Raw genomic sequence first — 16,809 nt, 5'->3', positions numbered from 1 at the left:
CCCTGTCTGCCAAGACTGTCATTGTGCAGAGTGAGTCAGCGCTTTTTCTGCTACTGTTCGTTGCTCTTTGTTGGACGCTACCCAAATCTATTACACAGCTCCTTTGAGAGGTGCCTTCTGGATCAGCGGCATTGCTGACAATAGAACGGCACCGCTTAAGTGCACTCACCTGAAGGTTAACTCACTTTAACTTCACCTTTGTTATTCTTTTGTGTTCTTTTTTCCTTTAGTGGGTGTTAAGGATGGAGGCTTGTTTGACGACCCCTCATACGTTAATGTGGATAAACCCCGCCTCCCAGCATCAGCAGCAGCCAATGGAAATGCTCATAGAGACGCGTTTGACATGAGTGAGTGATGGATGCTTGGTGACTTTTTGTAATATTTTAATGATTTATTTATTGTGCAGGGTTCCCGATCATGTCAGTGGTTCAGATTTTTACATGCCCTGCCAAAATTTTCACTGGCTCCACCAAAAAAAAAAAAGTTAATGGTTATTTCTTAGCCACATATTTTAAATAATGTGTTAAAAGCCAAACATAATTGTATACATACATTTTTTATTCAGCAGGACATATATATGTCTATATAGGATATATATATATATATATATATATATATATATATATATATATATATATATATATATAAACGAGAAGTGCCATGAGATTTTTAATGACCACAGAGAGTGAGGACTTCAGTTTAACGTCTCATCCCAAAGACAGCGCTCACTTCACTGTGTTCACACCAGACGTGGAACGCGAGGATATATCGCGCTATTCGCGTGTAAATAGACACATGAACATTTGAGTTTGCTTGCTGTTTTCGTGCGTCAAAATCACTTCTTTCACGCATCAAACCCTGCTTAATTCGCACATCAAATCCGATTCATTCGCGCGTCAAATCTGATTCATTCGCTTCAAAATCACTTCAGAACAGACGCTAATTCGCGTGGTGGGCAGGGCTTCTGTCTGCCCGGTGACTGTAGCTTCATTGCTAAATGTCTAAGATAGATTTTATTGAGAAAATAACAGTGTTTATGTGCTTTATGAAGGCTGAAAAACAGCGTTGATACGTTTGGAGCAGTTCACTAGATCCTTTCAGAGGTGCACCCAGCTCTGTGAGCTCATAAACTCCTCTAGAAACTTAAACTAGATGATGGAAGCATTTAGCGGTGCTTCTGACTGAGCCAAGCCCAGTTGATGAACTGTTGTTGGTGTAGACAGGGAATTTTCCCCCGGGACACCAACAACAGGCGCTACGTCATAATCACGTCCACACAAGAGCAAGCTCCTGATTGGTAAACGCGGCACGAATGTCCCCTGAAGTTTAGATTTTTGAACTTGAATGATTCGTGCGAAAAGCGAGTCAAACGCGCAAAACATTTAATTTGCGCCGTGCCATTCACATGTATTGAGTCATTTGCTTCGCACCGTGCCATTCATGCATATCACGGTGCAGGATGTCTATTCACGCCTTTGCCTTGACTTAACATGTAAATCATTCCCACTTGATGCTTCTTCCACGTCTGGTGTGAACACAGCATAACAGTATAGTGTCCCCTTAATTTCACAGGGGCATTAGGGTTGAGTGCCCCCTGCTGCCCCCTGCTGCTAGTAACAGTATTAATTTGTTGAAGCCATGTTATACTAAAAAAAACAAGCAGACAAAAACTTGTGAAACAAATTTGACAAATTCTTTGTAACAATGAAAAAATCTTCATTGTCTGTTTTGTTTGTTTTTTTTCCGTATTGACCCCACATTTTTGTACAGGTTTCTATCATTTTACAAAACCAAACATTTAATAAAAACAATAAAGCATAATTTAATGAAAAAAGTATGGACCTAATAAATTTTACGCTTGATGATAGCTTATTTACAATTGAATGTGGTAAAGCAGGGTAGTATGCTGTGTTTTTTCCTATTTTGAAAACAATACTTTGGTTTACTATACTTAGTAAATTAGTTCAGTAATACTGCAGATGTAGATTCACAGAGTATAAATGCTCCAACCATCCAGTGATGCTCTGCTTTCTGTTTTCAGAGCCGTTTGATGCAGCGCTCGTTGTGTCGGGTGCAGTGGCACTTCCTCTGGCAGAGCAGCTGCAGAACGAGCCCTGGTTTCACGGGCCTCTGAGCCGCAGGCAGGCCGAAAGACTCCTGACCAAGGATGGAGACTTCCTGGTGCGGGAGTCAGGCACCACACCAGGCCAGTACGTCCTCACGGGACAGCAGGGCGGACAACCAAAACACCTGCTTCTGGTGGATCCAGAGGGAGTGGTGAGTAACAAGACGAAATTTAACCACACATTATTCACAGGTAATAAGTGACTCTTTGTGAATATGTGATAAAGTATAGAGTATAACATAGTCTGTGTCCAAAATAGTACACTATGCAATCTGTACTGTGTACTTATGCACTTACACATTCAACAGAATAGTATAGGTATGTAGTGTCGTCCTAAAAGTAACACTAACACTTTTTTTACTTGGCAGAAATTCAAAGCTTATCCCAGATAATGGTTGACGATTGTCAAATTAATGAAATAAATGACCGAACTACCAAATAACACCTGCCATGAGTGTAACCGCATTCACCATCGGAAGTTGGTATAATCATCGTAGGAGAATTTTACTTTCACAATCCAAAATAAATAAAGTAATCCAACATCAGTGCTCGAAAACACTTATTTTTAACAGTTAAATAAGCGCAAAATCAGGGTATTAAAAGTTCACTATTCAGTGAGAAGGCACTACTTACACCATTTATACTACAAAATGGCGTAGAATAGAGGATAAGTATGTGATTTGGGATGCACCTATAATCATGACTCCACACGCTTCTTTGATAACAGAGTGACATAATACAATCTAATATTGTTTTTTATTTAATTATAAACAGAATTCATGTGTGAGTAAAATTTACCTGCACTGGCGGTTTTCGGTATATTGACCTCAGCGTATTTTGTTCTAGTGTTAATTTGTTGTGCCATTATAGACCATTTTAACGTGGTGATGACATTAGCCCATGGATAGTTCCTCCTTGTTGTATAGTTATTTTATAACTGTAACAGAGGAATTAAATCATAATTTTATTCTAAAACAGCTATCATAATATTATTTATCAATATGTGGACCTATTTGGATTCTCATAAGGTATGGAAATGAAAAATGTAAGAGGAAATACTTTAGGACTATTGTTATTGTTTATATCCCTCAAAATGGTCTATAAAAGAACGCTAAAATGTATTTAGTATGATAATACAGCGTTGCTTTACTCCACGTGATCCCGACCAGAAGAATTGGAAGCAGTCGACTGTGGCATAACAAAAGCTCAGCTGCTTTCCTGCCACATCACGTCCATCTCTTATCAGCAATTGCTTCAGCAGTCTCATTTCACTTCAGTGGCTTTCAGTCTTGTAGGGTGTTCACACCAGACATACCTTGCATGAATACATCACATTATTCACATGGAATAAGACACTTGAACATTTTGAGTTTACTCATTTGATTCGGACGTGAAATTTACTTCACAAAAGATGCAAAATCATTCCAGCTTTGTTGACAGATTTTTTTGGGAGGGTAGCTTTGCTTTATGTGAAACAAAAGGCTGAATGGTGCAGTTTCTGGGTCCATCAAATCTTTCAGAGTCACATCCAGTGTAGTGATTTTCACCAATTCCTTTAGGAGCTGCACCTGTATGATGACAGCTACTAGAGCAAGACTAGATGATTGGTTAATGCTGCTCGAATGTGCACCAAAGTTCAGATTTTTTAACCTGAGTGATTTGAGAAAATCACACATTAAGCACATCGACTTAAAGTGTTCGAATATTTTCTCAAATGGGTAGCGACTTGGACCCGGAAACAGTGTTCCATACGTCACCGATACATCACGAGTGGATAGCCCCTTTCACATGTAGAGACCTTTCTGAAAAAGGTATCATGTGTGAACAGACCCTTTTTGAAAATACCGGTAAATTCATTCCGGCAATTTTCTGGAAAGAGAAGTTGTAACATCACTGGTAATTTGCCGGAATGCTCTGTTTGAACGCAGGGGGAAAATTACAGAAAAGAGCCCGTTTGCGTTCAAAACGTGCTGACGTGAGACATCTACTCCAGCCAATCTGGACATTCAGATGCATTCAAATCCATGCTGCTTATGAAAATAAAAGCCTTTGAACATTTTTCCAGGCACGTTTAGCTGCTAGATGTAAGTCAGATAACATTTCTATGTTCCTTCTTAATGCCAACTGTGTAAAAAATTTGCGATAAAATGCTTATGAAAAAACGCTGTTTGTTTACCTTCAAGCTCTGCTTCAGTTGCTTGATGTGTGCTCCGCTGAGCGCCAGCACACACACATATGTACATCTCGACATGCGAAAGTGTTCCTTCTTATGTTTGCATCGAAATTGTTCACAATACTTAGCCATCCACAGAATTTGTAATGTCGTCAAATGTGTAAATATTTAGCTGCCATTCACGCTTCCGTCTTTGGATGTCTCTGGGACAAAGCAGCAGCATGAATGCTAAAGCTTGGATGCTACATGCTAAATACAAGTGAAACCATCAACAAAAGCCTGACCCCGTATATGTTTACAAATTTAAGTGCAAATGTTTAGAGGTATTTTCTTGTTAATGACGTCAGAATTTACCAGCATTTTGAAATGGATGTGTGAATTGTCTTTTTTTTTCTTTTTTCAATTTACCATTAAAGTCATTGCATAAGTTTTCTGGATATTTACCAGTATGACTGTGTAAAAGGGACTATTATGTACATATACTATATACATTTTTAATAGATTGACGATCAGTCATTAATAAATAGCATCCTAAATAGGTAAAGTTTGCCAGAGTTATGCATTTCCAATTGAATTTTTATCCGTATAGCGCGTTAATATGCCTTGTATTCTTTCCTTTACCATTTCATAGGTGCGCACCAAAGACCACCGCTTTGAGAGCGTCAGTCACTTGATCAGCTACCACATGGACAACCGGCTGCCAATCATCTCTGCAGGAAGTGAGGTGTGTCTGCAGCAACCGGTCGATCGCAAAGCTTGAGAAACGCTTTAGAGAGAAATAGAAACTCTCCTTCATACCTTTTTTATTTTTGCCTGACTCTATCAGAGAAACAGTTTTTGTTCCAACTGGGAGTGTAAGCTAATCCCATCGTCCCAGAAACACTTGAGTTTTCTGCTGCATCAACCACCGGCCGTGAAATTACAAAGCGATGTAATCATTCTATTCAAAGTCTAAAGCAAACGTCGCTTGAGGAAAGCGATTGCAAAAAGCCAAACGAATAGGCTTCAAGAAGAGGAGCAGATGCGTAATGGATGTGACATCACTTCCTTCCCAGTAACCATGGCAACCAGCCAGGGCATTCTTGTCAAGAGCTGATGTGAATGTAGTAAAATTGCAGACCCTTTGTAGCACTGGAAAGATTCACATGCAGTGCGGTGGGCCAAATCCAAAGACACGTTAGCGATCAGTTTTTAAATCCTGTCGTCGCTGTGGTTTCAAGACTGTTGATGAATATGCAAAACTTTAAAGACAACACAGCTCATTCTCCATCAACTGAACCACATCTGTTGTCATTTCCATTGGAAGATCCCTTTTCCCAGTGTTCCTATTGAAGAATAACACTCAGAATGCCACTCATTCTCACTCACACCACATGCCGAACACGATCCCGTGGAGAAATTGGGAATTTTGGCCATTCGGGAAGACCCCTGATCATATGTGAAAGCTTTAGCAGCTCGGATGCTGTCTGGATTTTTTGTTGCCTTATGCAATTGAGCAGATGCTGTGAGGGACATATGCTGCCCGTATTAGGTGTGATAAACTGGTCTGTGGGAAAGGGGAACATGTTCGCTTTCCACACAACATCAATCTGGGACAAAAGGGATGAGAGAAAATAATATCTAAATGAAGTGCAATCTGCATAGATGGGCTGGTAAGCTTGAATGGGACTGTGGTTTGAGATCAAAGCCTTCTTATGATGTCATTTTAGTCAAGAATTTATATATTTGTTGCTATGATGTCATCTCGTTCTGACATCAGGATGGTTTTATTCTGCGAACAGGCTCTATTTGTCTTTGTTTCCTCCTTTTGGTGTTTCTTCTGTTCGCATTGACAATCGATCTTCATGTGTGTGTATGCATATATGCATTCGGAGTCTCAAGTTACGAAACATGCATTATTTTGTCGAAAATTTACTTGAATGCATTTAATTGACGTGTATTACAAGCAGACACACCGTCCAGGCCGAGGTTAACACTCCAAATAAGTTCCGCACGTGTCTTTGCAGCCACAGACTGGAAAGCAACTCTCTTTATCTTCATTTGCTCTGATATTGATTGTGCCTTTTTCACCAAACACAGACACACCAATCAAACACAGCCGCCTTTTGTGATTCTGTGGGTAATCGTGACCCTTTCTTTTCTGAAAAAAAAAATCAACTGCAAAAATGACACATTGCTTTATTGAGACTTACTACAGGTTTTCGGAAAGCATGCTTAATTTCTTCTGCAGGCTAATTGTGCTATGTTGTGCTTCGATCTCTTGGTCAGTATCATGTTATGTTGCTTAAGCTTACGTTGGTGAATAAACATCTTATTTTATCTCTCATTTGGAGACTGACATGGCCTGTAAGAGAAGGTGTAAATAATACTACGCGATTAGTGTCATTCACTGTGTTGAATCAGTCTGTAAAACTCACAGGATTGTACTGGGTGAAAAAAACAAAGGTGTAAGATTTGACAATGCAGTCACATCGTGTTTATCACACAAATCTATGTAAATGATAAGAATTTGCTTCGTCAGATGTACAAAGACCTTTATCTGGATGCTTTATCAATCTGAAATGGGCAATTGTTCTGTTCTTAGTTGTTTTTCATGGATGTAATTTGTGAATTTTGAGTCATTGGTCAGCATTCATTCAGCATGACAATTTCAGGCAGATTCCAGCTGCGGCTGTGTGTGACAGGTTTCAGCCTGGTGTAATTCAGAGATACGCATTGAATGGGTTTTTTAAGCATTTGACGTCACACTTTTTATGTGCTGATGGCACCACAGATCTGTTCACTAACTGCTAATGGAGTTTAAACAGTGTATGTGTGTGTTGGCTGGAATGGTCTGGAATAATCTGGCTTTTACATTTGACTCGCCACTGAACTGTTTGCTCATTTTCATATTTCACAGCGGCCTTTTGTTGCATGGAAACACTTCCTGTTATTGTGGTCATGACGGTGACTTTTGTGTTGTGGTTAGCTGTTTGCTATTTTCTAAGCCAAATGCGTTTATTTCTTGTTTGCCTATATAAATGTTGCTTCTTTTTTAAATACATGTTTTTGGGTATTTCAGTAATTCTTTTTATGTTGATGTTATTTGGAAAAACATAAACGTTTACACCTGTATCAAATGATAGATTACATATATAAATACATATATCATTCACCTTTTTGTTGTGTTTCATTTAAACTCTACCCTAATTTTAAAAAAGACTTTTAAAATGATAAAACATTTTGATCAGGCCTAACAATCTTCAGTTAATTTAACATAAATCTGTTGTCGAAGGGGTTCTGTGGCCCTCAGATTCTTATTGTGCTGTTGTTTTCTTTAAAATTAATTAATTCAAATATTTATTTTTTGTTTAGCTTTTTTTAAAGGAATGATGTTTGAGTTTTTGTTTATATTTGACAAAATTTTTAAAAACTATATTACAAAATAATAATAATAATAATACATAACACTATAGCGTTGACTAGCATAAATAATTAGATTTTTACTAACGTTGCTAAAGATAAATAAAATCTTTAAATAGCTACAGTATATTGTTGTAGTTCGTGGTAAAAAAGTAGAGTACATTACTACAAATTCCATAAATTGATCGTTGTAACCAAACTGTTAGGGCTAAGATGACACTAGAACAGTCTGTTTATGTGCTCGCTGTTTGGGCAATATGTTGACAGTTATTCAGGACCTTCCATTGAACAGTAGAGGAATTAGAGATGAACAAAAGCTAGATGAGAGATGCTGTGAAGCCATTGTTGTGCAATAGCAGGTCGACAGTCAGCCAGCGTTTTCCAGAGCTGAATAAAACCCATTTCACGAGGGCACCGAGTCCACGAATCCGCAGAGCTTCAGGACTTTCGTGTGAAGAGCAGCTCCAGCTGAAGCAAACCGTGGAGACGCAGAACGCGCAGACGCGGCACAGTAGCTCCGGGCCCGCGCTCCTCCATCTCCTCCCGCCGAACATCGCTCGCGCTCTCCGGTCGACGCTGCAGCGGTGGAGGGAGATGCAGCCTCAGCGGCCGCTGCCCCAGGCTATGCCCTCCTCACCGGGCCGAAACCTCGGAGACGCGGCCCTCGGGACGGGCACTGGGAAGAGACTGCTGGGGGGAAATATGGCTTATGGGGTCATCCAATCGCTGAAAGAGTGCCTGTACTTCCTGCTCTGCTGCTGGTGTATTAAAGAGATCTTGGACTGATGAAGAACTCTCAGGTGCTGTATGGAGGGCACAATAATTGTTTATACATAATGAATATATATATATATATATATATATATATATATGTTAAATATTTTGAATGAACTTTTTCGCTTTTTCAGTTTAAATTAAAACTTGGATGTGATTAAAAACTATTTTAAAAAATGGAAAGGGGAGAGGGTGCTTATAATATGGGGTTAATAATTTGTATAGCCTATATTCGACCTTAAAATAGCTTTATTTTTATGTAGATTTGAAGTTTTATTATTAATAATCAAATGTGTTAATCATCTAGAATATAATTACATGTAATAATAATAACATTCACATACAGCTTTATTTTGATTGCCAAAATGAAACATTTATATGCTATTTTTAATCGTGTAAATTTGATCAATAACATTAGTAACAATACAATTTAGTTATGTTGGCATAGTCATTTAAATATGTCAGGTTCCAAGATAGTAATGTTGAACAAAGCTTAAATACATTTAGTTAAAAGAGGAGGCATCTCATTTTGTCTGCCTCAAATGCATTATTTCAAAATCAAAGTATTGGTTTATTTTATTTTTTTAAATAACTTGTAAAAAAAAGTAAAACTTTTGTAAAAATTAAAGAACAAACTGATTAAAATGTAAAATAATCAAAAATTAATCGTATATATATATTTTTAAATGACTGAAACCAGGTAAAATACAGGGGTTAGAATGATAGTGAATTCATCACAATTAAATTGAGTATTTTTGGGATGTTTAAATATAATATTTTTATGTTAAATGATTCTTGTTTTGAATACACCTGACAAGATTTTTTGTGTATATTCAGAACAATATTAATACAGCATATCTACAAATCATGATATAATTATTATCATTAAAAATGTATTGGAGGAAAATGAAAGCTGTTTAATTTGACATTTTTCATGAGTCCAACATCCAGCTGTGCAAGAAAATATACAATCATATATAAGACATCTATCACTACTGCATTGTTGAGAAAACATTTACAAGAAACTTTTATTTGAAATCTTAGACCTTGAAACAAAAAAAGACCAATTAAAGGTATGAAGCACCAAAAGCGTACCATATTAAAATTGATTTAAAAACTATTTTGGCTAAAATCATAAAGTGGTGATGACCATCTGACAAGCTAATTTAGAATAGTGCTTAAACTGGCACTAAACTGCAGTAATTGATTATAATTTGCATATAAATGCAAAAAGGTTCACTTTTTTGAGAAAAAAGGTCCACAACTTTCACCAGGCTGGCTACAGGCTTGTAAAACCTGCTTTCATTTTTAACCCATTCTCTAAAACTGATCAAGGGCTCACTACTATTACAGCTGACTTTGCTGAGGTGTTTGGAGCCTACCGTTATTATTTTTACGTGCCTTTCTATAGGCAACCCCAAATTATATTATTCAAAATGCTGAATAAATCTCTTAATACAAATCAGATCATGTTTAAAGTAGCAGTGCAGCGATATTCATTGTGTTCTCTTATATTTTTCAGAGCCGTTGAGCCAGTGGATGATTCATCACAAAGATGTGTTGATGCTTCGGCCTGAATCCAGATCTTTTCACGCATGCATAAACACACATGCTTCATTAGCCTTCTGTTACTAATGCACTTTAAAGCAGCAGATTCACATAGACAACAACTCTTTCAACATGGTGTAGAAATTGAAAACTGTGCAATTAATAATAAAATCCAACTGTTTGTGAAACAACTGCTCATTTAACTTATTACCAGGCACCATTGCCATAAGGTTGACCTTTTATCCAAAGGTTAAGGTTATCATATTTATACAGTTGAAGTCAGAATTATTAGCCCCCCTTTGAATTTTTATTTTTTTTATTTTTTGAATATTTCCCAAATAATGTTTAACAGAGCAAGGACATTTTCACAATATGTCTGATAATATGTTTTATTTTGGAGAAAGTCTTATTTGCTTTATTTCGGCTAGAATAAATGCAGTTTAATTTTTTTCTAAGAACATTAAGTAAAAATTATTAGCCCCTTTAAGCTAATTTTTTTTCGATAGTCTACAGAACAAATCATCGTTAAACAATAACTTGCCTAATTACCCTAACCTGCCTAGTTAACCGTATAACCCAGTTAAGCCTTTAAAGGTCACTTTAAGCTGTATAGAAGTGTCTTGAAAAATATCTAGTAAATATTATTTACTGTCATCATGGCAAAGATAAAACAAATCGGTTATTAGAGATGAGTTATTTAAACTATTATGTTGATAAAAGTGTTGATAAAATATTTTCTCCATTAAACAGAAATTGGGGAAAAAATAAACAAGGGGGCTAATAATTCTTATTTTTTATTATATTTTTAATTGCTTAGAATGGTGTTAGTACATAATTCAATCCAAGACATGACCCAAAACTTTTTTCAAAGAGTACAACGTAAAGGGTTAAAGGTCCCGGGACTTTTTAAAAGTTTAAATATTGGATGCAAACTGTGAGTTAAAACTGCTAATACTGAATACAATATAGAACAAACGCTGTACAAAAAGTCTTATAATACATTTCTTAAAAAAAAAAAAAGTTTTAATTATCTGAATAAATATACTGCTGGAATATTTTGGGTGGTGATCAAGGTCACAAATATTTTATCAAGGACAAATCAAGGCATAGCATTTTTCATATTGGTACTTCAAAGGGCTTTACAAAAGCAAGAGAAATAAAATATTCAGTAAGAAATATAAACAAAAATAAATAAAATGATTATGATTAAAAATTAAATGGGATGTAAAAAGAAACAAAGACAGCGAGAAGTAGCACAGTGCTCATTAAGTAAAGCAATAAAGAGATATCAGAAGTCTGGATTTGAATGTGCCAACATTTTAAAATGATTTTATATATATATATATACAGTTGTATTTGTCTTGAATCTCTCTTTCAAAAGTCTAGGAAGTTTAGCCTGCTTTGAAATGGTTAAATAAAAAATTGTGTTAATTATTATGTATTTGGTCACTTTCTGTAAGTTCTGAAGACCCACAAAATAGTAAATGAGCAAACATATAGGGGTGTCACGGTGACACAGTGGGTAGCACGATCGCCTCACAGCAAAAAGGTCACTGATTTGAGCCCCGGCTAAGTCTGTTGGCATTTCTGTGTGGAGTTTGCATGTTCTCCCTGTGTTGGCATGGGTTTTCTCTGCTCCAGTTTCCCCTACAGTCCAACCACATAGGTGAATTGATTTAGCTAAATTGGCCGTAGTGTATGTGTGTGAATGCAAGAGTGTATAGGTGTTTCCCAGTGTTGGGTTGTGGCTGGAAGGGCATCCGCTGCATAAAACATATGCTGGATAAGTTGGGGGTTCGTTCCGCTGTGGCAACCATGATTAATATAAGAACTAAGCCGAAAAGAAAATGAATGAATGAATGAAAAGATATAGGCCATCAGTTACTACATCATATTTTATATTATTAACAACGAGCATTGCACACACAAATAATCTGCTTAAAATCTACATGAAACTGAATTTGTGATTGTTCCCCTTTATGGCAGATTTTGCATCCAAGTCAAAGTACTTATTGATCAAGAAAAAATAGATGCTAAAATGTAAGGGCTTGTCCATTAGAATTTAATTGAAACTTTGAATATCTGTCACCTGCTAATTCTGCAAGTTGGTGATGATCATGTCAATTAATAGTGAGGTAAAAAACAATCGTGCACATACAAATAATTTATAATAAATACTGCAATAAGGGCAGCATGGTGGTTCTTCGATTAGCACTGTCGCCTCAGAGCAAGAGGGTCGCTGGTTCAAATGGTCACATTTCCGTGTGGAGTCTGTATGTTCTCCCCGTGTTGACGCGGGTTTCCACCACAGTCCAAAAGCATGCACTGTAGGTGAATTAAATAAACAAAAATTGTCCATAGTGTATGAGTGTTTCCCAGAACTAGGTGGGTGGAAGTTGGAAGGGCATCTGCTGTGAAAAACATTTGCTGGATAAGTTAGCGGTTCATTCCGCTGTGATGACCCCTGATTTACAAAGGGACTTAGCCGAAAAGAAAATGAGTAATTATTTTAGTTTAGTTTTTTTTTTTTTAATGAATTTATTAATCTACATGAAACAGAATTTATGATTTCAATGTTCTTTTTTCCCTGTTGTGACATACTGTACAGTACATCCAAGTGAAAGTACTTCCTGATCAAGAAATAAAGTGCTAAAATGTCATTTAATTGGTCATTTAATTCTGGCTGACCTGTTTTCAAGAAAGTTGGTGATCAGATCAAATAATAATAGATTAAAAAACAATCGTGCACGCACAAATCATTTATGAGGAATACTGCAATATTATGTAAAGAGAAGTTCAGAACTGTCCATTTTGATTTTATTGTGACTTAGAGAATGTAGCTGTAAGGAGCATTCTACCAGAAACTTACATTTTTTAACTAAAAAGTTGTATTATTTTATTTAAAAGCATAAAATCATACAATTAAATGATAGAATGTATCCTTGATCACTGTCAGCTTCTTCTCCGTCAATTGATGTCACTTCCTTTGATTCATAGCCTTAAAGGTGTATTGCACACATTTTATTTAATGTAAAATGTGACGGGACTGACAGAAACCAGTTGTACATATATCTGTATTATATATGTAGTAATTATTTGTAAAATGTATTCATAATTTTATGTTTTTAATCAATTGCTGTGATTGATAACAACTTAAACTTACTCTTTTTTTCTCTCTCTAAATAACAGTTTTTAGGATAACAAAACTAAAGCTGTAGGTTCAGTTGGGCTGAGGACAAGGACAATGAAAGGGTTTGTACATTTGTAAAGTGTTTTTAATAAAGAAAAAAACAGAACCAAATGAATGACATATTGCTTTACAGAACAACTCACAGAAATGTATCATCAGTCCATTTTAGAAATTTTTGGGGTGAAATACTTTTTATTCACTGTAGGCCTATTTATGTTTTTATTCAGGGACAGATATTGTACGTTTCTGGTAGAATGTCCCGTATGTGACTCAGAACCCTATTTATGTTAGACTCGTTTTGATTCTAACATTTAAAAAAATCTAAATACTAAATGCCATTGCTTATAGTTACCTCTTCATGGTTTAATGAGACAAGACAGGCCCATACGTAAACTAAGTGTAATTCACATGATGTAGATTCGCCCGGATCCTCGTTTCTCGTTTGTTTGAGCACATGCTCCTCATTTCCATAAAGTCACCTGTTTTTGTCAGTCACGAAAAAAAACGCTTTGAAGGACGGAGGATGAAGTATGCTTGGCATTGGTGGAGAACGCGGCACGTGGGCGGGATAAATCCGAAAGTCAAGCGCTGATTGGCGGAAAACTTTTGAGACGGAAGGCGTGTCAACGAAACTGCACACTTGCGTTTGAAACTTTGCAGAAGACACGAGTGAGTGGTGGGAATTAAAGCGGTACTTAAGGCGGAAAGGTGCTTCAGAGTAACTAGGTATGCTTTTTTTATACTTGTAAACTGTTTTTTTGTATTTAACCGATGTTAAATTACACGCTCATAAAAGATATGGGCTTGGTTTTCTGTATTTCCGGCATGTGTGTGTGTTTATGTAAAGTGCGACATTTGTTTGCGGAATTTATGCTGAACACTCCCCCTTTTTTGACAGCTGCGTCTATTTAAAATGTAGACAGATGTCCAACAAACAAACGCACAGAGGACGTACGACGCGTACTGTTTGTGCTGATGTTCTTATGGCTTGAGGTTGTGTCTTTTTAAGGAACATTGTATTTAATGTCCATAAAAGGAGGAGGTGATGCGAGAGATAAGACGGATACAGCAATGAAGCTGTTCCCTTGCCTTTTAGAACAACCTTGGCTAGCCAGGCTAATCATGTTGTGCCTCAAACATCCACAGTTAAGAAGTTTTGATGTATATGATGCTAATAAGCTAATTGTTATTATTTCTAAATATCCATTGTCAATATTGTATAATTATATTACATAAATATGTAATCATTTTTAATTCGACAAATACAGACAAACACATTAATGCAAGATATTTATATAAATATTCCCATAATTGTTTTGTTTATGTTTCCCATTGATGGATTGCAGTCGGAAGAGCATAAGTTGGTGGTTCATTCTGCTGTGGCGACCCCAGATTTATCAAGGGACTAAGCTGAAAAGAAAACGCATGAATAAATGAATGTTTTGTATTTTTAAAATATTAATATCCACATTTTCAGTTATTATAACAGACTTTTTATCTGATTAAACAGATTTAGTCAGGTGCACATTGTGCTTCTTTCTGTTATTTTTAGCTGTTATCTATTTCAGACATTCTATATCCTCACTAATTCTCATGGCTCATGGCTATATTGAAAAAAACACTCATGGGAGTCACACTATTAGCAGACCCAAATTACTGCGAATGGGAAAAAAAAAAGATCCTTATTAAGGAGTGAAGTGTGTCACAAAGCGGTGCGTCAGTGATTAGGCCTTTTCATTTTGTAAATTTGCATGTAAAATTCATCATTTCTGCTTAACAGGATTCTATTCTTACACAGATCGACTTATTATTCAGATCTGAATATTCATAAAGATGGCTTGAATGAAAGGATGTTTGAATACTCTGCTGTAACTCGGATAGAAATGGTTTTTGGTCTTTGGCCTACTTGGAAAAGTAGCTCATGTCTGCCTTGGTTTTCTGCTAGTGAGCTGTAGGTCCATTGCTTTGTTTTCCCAGTGCTGTCAGTGTAAGTATAACTCCTCCATTCTCCTCCTGCATTAATGCCTTTAGGGCTGCTTCTCGACATCCTTAGCTACACAGTTCTTTGCCAAAATATTTGCCAGCCAGGGAACTGGTGGTGTAACCAATGGGACAACACACAGATAATACTAATGAAGTGAACACTCTTTCACTGCACCTCCAGCTTTTCTCTCAATCCTTCAACCTTGTGTTTTTTTTTTTTTCTTTACTTATACAGTCCTATAGTGGAGTCGGCGTCCTCAATGAACTCGGTAACCAACCCATTTTTAACCCTCACATCACTTTGATGTTTACATCGTACACATTCATAGTCACTTCTGTAATGTTACTTTAGACTCAATACACAATAACATTCAACATGCAATATGTATTACCCTTAAACATATAGTGCACCAATATGTTTTTATTTTCATTTATTTATTTTTTTTCTGGTGGAACATTACAGATGATTTTGTTGTCTTTTGTTGATTCATAAAGGGCAAATCATATAAAATAAAAGTTATATTTTAATTAAAGTAATATTGAAAATGGCCCAATAATTTACTCCCCGTCAAGCCATCCTCGGATTAACTTTCTTCTTTCAGATGAACACCGTCGGAGTAGTTTTACATTTTATTCAGCCACCAGAAGTCAGTGAATTGGAGTTTATCATTTAAAATAAAGGAATATTTTTAGTTTACAGAAACGCATTGATTGGATTCGAGACCTTTTAAAAACCTTATGCTGTGTGGGTTTGTTTTATAATAATTTTATGTGATTTTTAACGTTTAAAAAAAATTATACAGTATGCACTCTCAGAAAAAAAAGATACATGGTGTATCTGCAGGTTTTAAAATCAAAAGTACATTTTGGAGGTGACGCAGTGGCGCAGTAGGTAGTGCTGTTGCCAGGGCCGGAGTGGGGCTTTCAGCCCTGGAGTTTCAAGGCTTAGACCGGCCCACTTCAGTTCAGGATTGACTATATTAAAATAACGTCATTTTCAATTCAGAACTTTTTTCTGTAAGAGTTAGTGCTCATAGATATCCAAACATTGAAAAAAATAAATAAATACATGCATGAATTAAGCTATATGTATAAAATAAAGATTAAAATCAAATGTATTGAATTTTCAAATGACACTATCATGCCTTTTTCAAGGAAACATCTGCTTTAAAACGTCAAATATTTGTCATAAATATGAGAACATTAAAGGGTTGCTAAATCTCTAACTATTCTTTGAAACATCACAATGTCCACAATGTTATATTTTGTTAACTTTATTTTATCTTGTTTGTGTATTTCTGAGTGAAGATTAAAAGTCAACATCTGACAAGAAATGGACTTCATAGATTTCTTTATTGGACATCATTAACCTGCAGGCTGCATTCTGTTCATAAGGCTGTGAGAAAATAATTAAAAAGAGCAGAGCTGCGGTAAAGTAATGAATGAAAAGATTGAGGCTATGGTCAAATAAATAAATAAATGAATGAAAAGGTGTGACTGCTCAGAGTGCAGTCATCTAGGGACACCAGCCCTTGTGGCCAAAAAACAGACCGGCCCACCGGGAATACTCCCAGTCCTCCTGATTGGCCAATCCGGGCCTGGCTGTCACCTCAC

At 36.4% G+C, this 16,809-nt stretch overlaps 3 protein-coding genes across 13 annotated transcripts in view; all 3 read left to right on the top strand.

The window, feature by feature from the left end:
• Positions 1-7,452, top strand: part of shc1 (SHC (Src homology 2 domain containing) transforming protein 1) — a 78,812-nt gene extending 71,360 nt beyond the window's left edge. For all 4 annotated transcript variants that reach the window (XM_087286942.1, XM_087286941.1, XM_087286940.1 and 1 more), the window contains 3 exons: positions 231-347; positions 2,042-2,277; positions 4,930-7,452. In XM_087286942.1, coding sequence (XP_087143068.1) covers positions 231-347; positions 2,042-2,277; positions 4,930-5,058 — 482 coding nt within the window. In that variant the 3' untranslated portion in view covers positions 5,059-7,452. The remainder of the gene's footprint in view (positions 1-230; positions 348-2,041; positions 2,278-4,929) is intronic.
• A 542-nt stretch (positions 7,453-7,994) lies between these two features.
• On the top strand, positions 7,995-10,213 carry lenep (lens epithelial protein). The gene is given in 2 exon segments (NM_001302776.1): positions 7,995-8,500; positions 9,997-10,213. A coding segment is annotated over 1 exon segment (192 nt). The 5' UTR covers positions 7,995-8,294; the 3' UTR covers positions 8,487-8,500; positions 9,997-10,213.
• A 3,634-nt stretch (positions 10,214-13,847) lies between these two features.
• The window catches only part of pbxip1b (pre-B-cell leukemia homeobox interacting protein 1b), a 99,256-nt gene continuing 96,294 nt past the window's right edge, over positions 13,848-16,809 (top strand). For 3 of the 8 annotated variants that reach the window (XM_087285743.1, XM_087285741.1, XM_087285737.1), the window contains exons 1-2: positions 13,849-13,938; positions 15,431-15,464. The gene's annotated coding sequence lies outside the window, so the exon portion shown is untranslated. 8 annotated transcript variants of the gene reach the window in all.

Source organism: Danio rerio, chromosome 16 (assembly GCF_052040795.2).
Source record: "Danio rerio strain M-AB ecotype USA chromosome 16, GRCz13ab, whole genome shotgun sequence".
Lineage (NCBI taxonomy): Eukaryota > Metazoa > Chordata > Actinopteri > Cypriniformes > Danionidae > Danio > Danio rerio.
Note: the sequence above shows the minus strand (reverse complement) of the source record. Positions and strands in the feature narration are given on the sequence as shown.